The sequence below is a fragment of the Euphorbia lathyris genome, chromosome 7, assembly GCF_963576675.1.
Source record: "Euphorbia lathyris chromosome 7, ddEupLath1.1, whole genome shotgun sequence".
Lineage (NCBI taxonomy): Eukaryota > Viridiplantae > Streptophyta > Magnoliopsida > Malpighiales > Euphorbiaceae > Euphorbia > Euphorbia lathyris.
In genome coordinates, this window is record NC_088916.1 from 179,780 (window position 1) to 182,036 (window position 2,257).

At 34.3% G+C, this 2,257-nt stretch overlaps 1 protein-coding gene across 1 annotated transcript; it reads right to left on the reverse strand.

The window, feature by feature from the left end:
• Positions 1-492: 492 nt before the first annotated feature.
• LOC136234704 (probable histone H2B.3) lies at positions 493-1,183 on the reverse strand. The gene has a single exon (XM_066024178.1). The coding sequence runs from the start codon at positions 1,099-1,101 to the stop codon at positions 679-681; it is 423 nt and encodes a 140-aa protein (XP_065880250.1). The 5' UTR covers positions 1,102-1,183; the 3' UTR covers positions 493-678.
• Between the last annotated feature and the right edge of the window lie 1,074 nt (positions 1,184-2,257).

Below are 2,257 nucleotides of genomic sequence, written 5' to 3' on the forward strand. Positions count from 1 at the left end.
ACAACACGAAATGTTAGTGTTTGAATTTAGTCTAGTAGATAATGTGTCATTTTTGGATTGACACAAAACTGATACGCAAATGATACAAATATTTAAATTATTATTATATTCTCTCATAATTTTATATCATTTTATCAATAAAAATCATAAAATTATAATTAGTACTTATAAATATGATCCAAACCTCTTAAATTATTATAAACACGTTAATAACCTCCTAACATATTTCTTTTATTTTAAAACGTTACTATTAAAAATGTTATTAAAACTCAAACCAGAATGGACCAATCGGTCCAAGTAAGACTAGTTCATTGAACCTTGAATGAACCGAACTGAAACCGGTGCAACTCAGCTTTTTTTATTATTTAAAAAATAAAATTTAACTCAAAAATAAGATCTCAACATTCTCAGACATAGCGGCTTTAGAGATTTTACTTTGACTCTGCCTATCATTGTGTATGATTAAATTACTGCATACTTTAATTAGTAATCTATGGCCAAAATTGAGTAATCTGAAGATTAAATTAACATTACCAACAAAAATTAGATCTAACTGCAAAAGGTAGCAATTCTGAACGATCATCTAAAGAAACCCTAAATCGAACATGAGTTCCCAGTCTTTACATCAACAAACACCAATTTCCATCGCAAATCAACAATCAAAAAGAGAGAAAACCTCTAAGAGCTTGTGAATTTGGTAACAGCCTTGGTACCTTCAGAGACGGCGTGCTTGGCCAATTCTCCCGGCAGAACAAGTCTGACGGCGGTCTGGATCTCCCGAGAAGTAATTGTCGGTTTCTTATTGTATCTAGCCAGACGAGATGACTCCTGAGCAAGCTTCTCGAAGATGTCGTTGATGAAACTGTTCATAATCCCCATGGCCTTGCTGGAGATTCCGATATCAGGATGAACTTGTTTCAACACCTTGAAGATGTAGATCTTGTAGGTCTCGACATTCTTCTTTGATCGCTTCTTCTTCTTATTATCAGCGGATGCGCCTTCCTTTGGTAACTTCTTCTCTGCTCTCGGCTTCTTCTCTGCCGGTGCCTTCTCCGCCGGTTTCTTCTCTGCCGGCTTCTTCTCCGCTGCCTTTGGTGCCATTTGCTATTGAAAAGAGGTTAAAGAAAGATGAAATCGTAGACGCTAAAGTTAAGAGAATTCAATTTTGATTTTGAAGGACTTGGAGAAGTTTGGGGATTCAGACTCGATATATATATATATAGGAGAAAGAGGGATGAATTATTATTGGTTAGAACTTTTTGACACAGATTGATGACGTGGATACCTTGTTGTGCGTTGGATTTGTAGGAGCTATATTGGACGCGTAAGATTCTTTCCGATTTTGTCTTGGGGTAAATTACCCCCATGGCCACTAAACTTTATCCATTTTAACATATGGCCACTGAACTTCAATTCCTAACAGTATAATATGATCATTGAACTTTACATTTTAGACACTGGTGACCATTCAACTTAACTAACTCCTCAAAATTACCGTTAACGATTTCAAAATAAAAATATTTAAGAATTAAAGTTATTCATAATGACATTTATCATGAACCCACAAAATTGATCAGATATTTTGGTTTGCCCTTGCCCAAAGGTAACTATGAGATAGAAGAAAAATCCAAATATCATAAAAGTCGGACTCCACAAATCTCTTACTCCCATTAGAGAAAACATAGGGTCTATTATGATCAATTTTATTCCCTTAGATCTATTTCAACCAATACACAACCAAGAAAATCTACCCCCTAGTCCACACGTGAGCGACTGTGAAACCCGATTACCCTTTTTGGAATTCGATAAATGGGATTCCGTTTTACATGACACCATCACTTAACATTTTTAAGGACGACGCTTAGCTTGTCCCTTCTGGTGCATGCATTCTTGTTTAGTAATTAGCCCACTTATCATGTTTTTGGGCTAATTTGATATTTCAGAGTTGTCACTTGGGTTTAATGTCCGGAACATATAAAATTAGATGGCACATGGGCTCACATCATGACATCTTTTCAGAGTTGGATACGTGACTTAAACATTTAAAGGGTCTGATTAATGAACGTGTAGACCTGTTTCTAATTAAAATATCATTTATAATCTAAACAATTTACAGTTTAATTATTGATTTATAATAGAAAGTGATAAATAAATGAAGAAAAAGTAAAATAAGTTACATCATAATCAAAAGGCACAAATATCCCTATTACATCAATTCTGGTCCTATGAAATAAATCTATTAAACTTATAAAATCAA

Bases quoted from the DNA above. Each gene is read 5' to 3' on its own strand.
- LOC136234704 (XM_066024178.1), bottom strand. From the start codon at position 1,101: ATGGCACCAAAGGCAGCGGAGAAGAAGCCGGCAGAGAAGAAACCGGCG.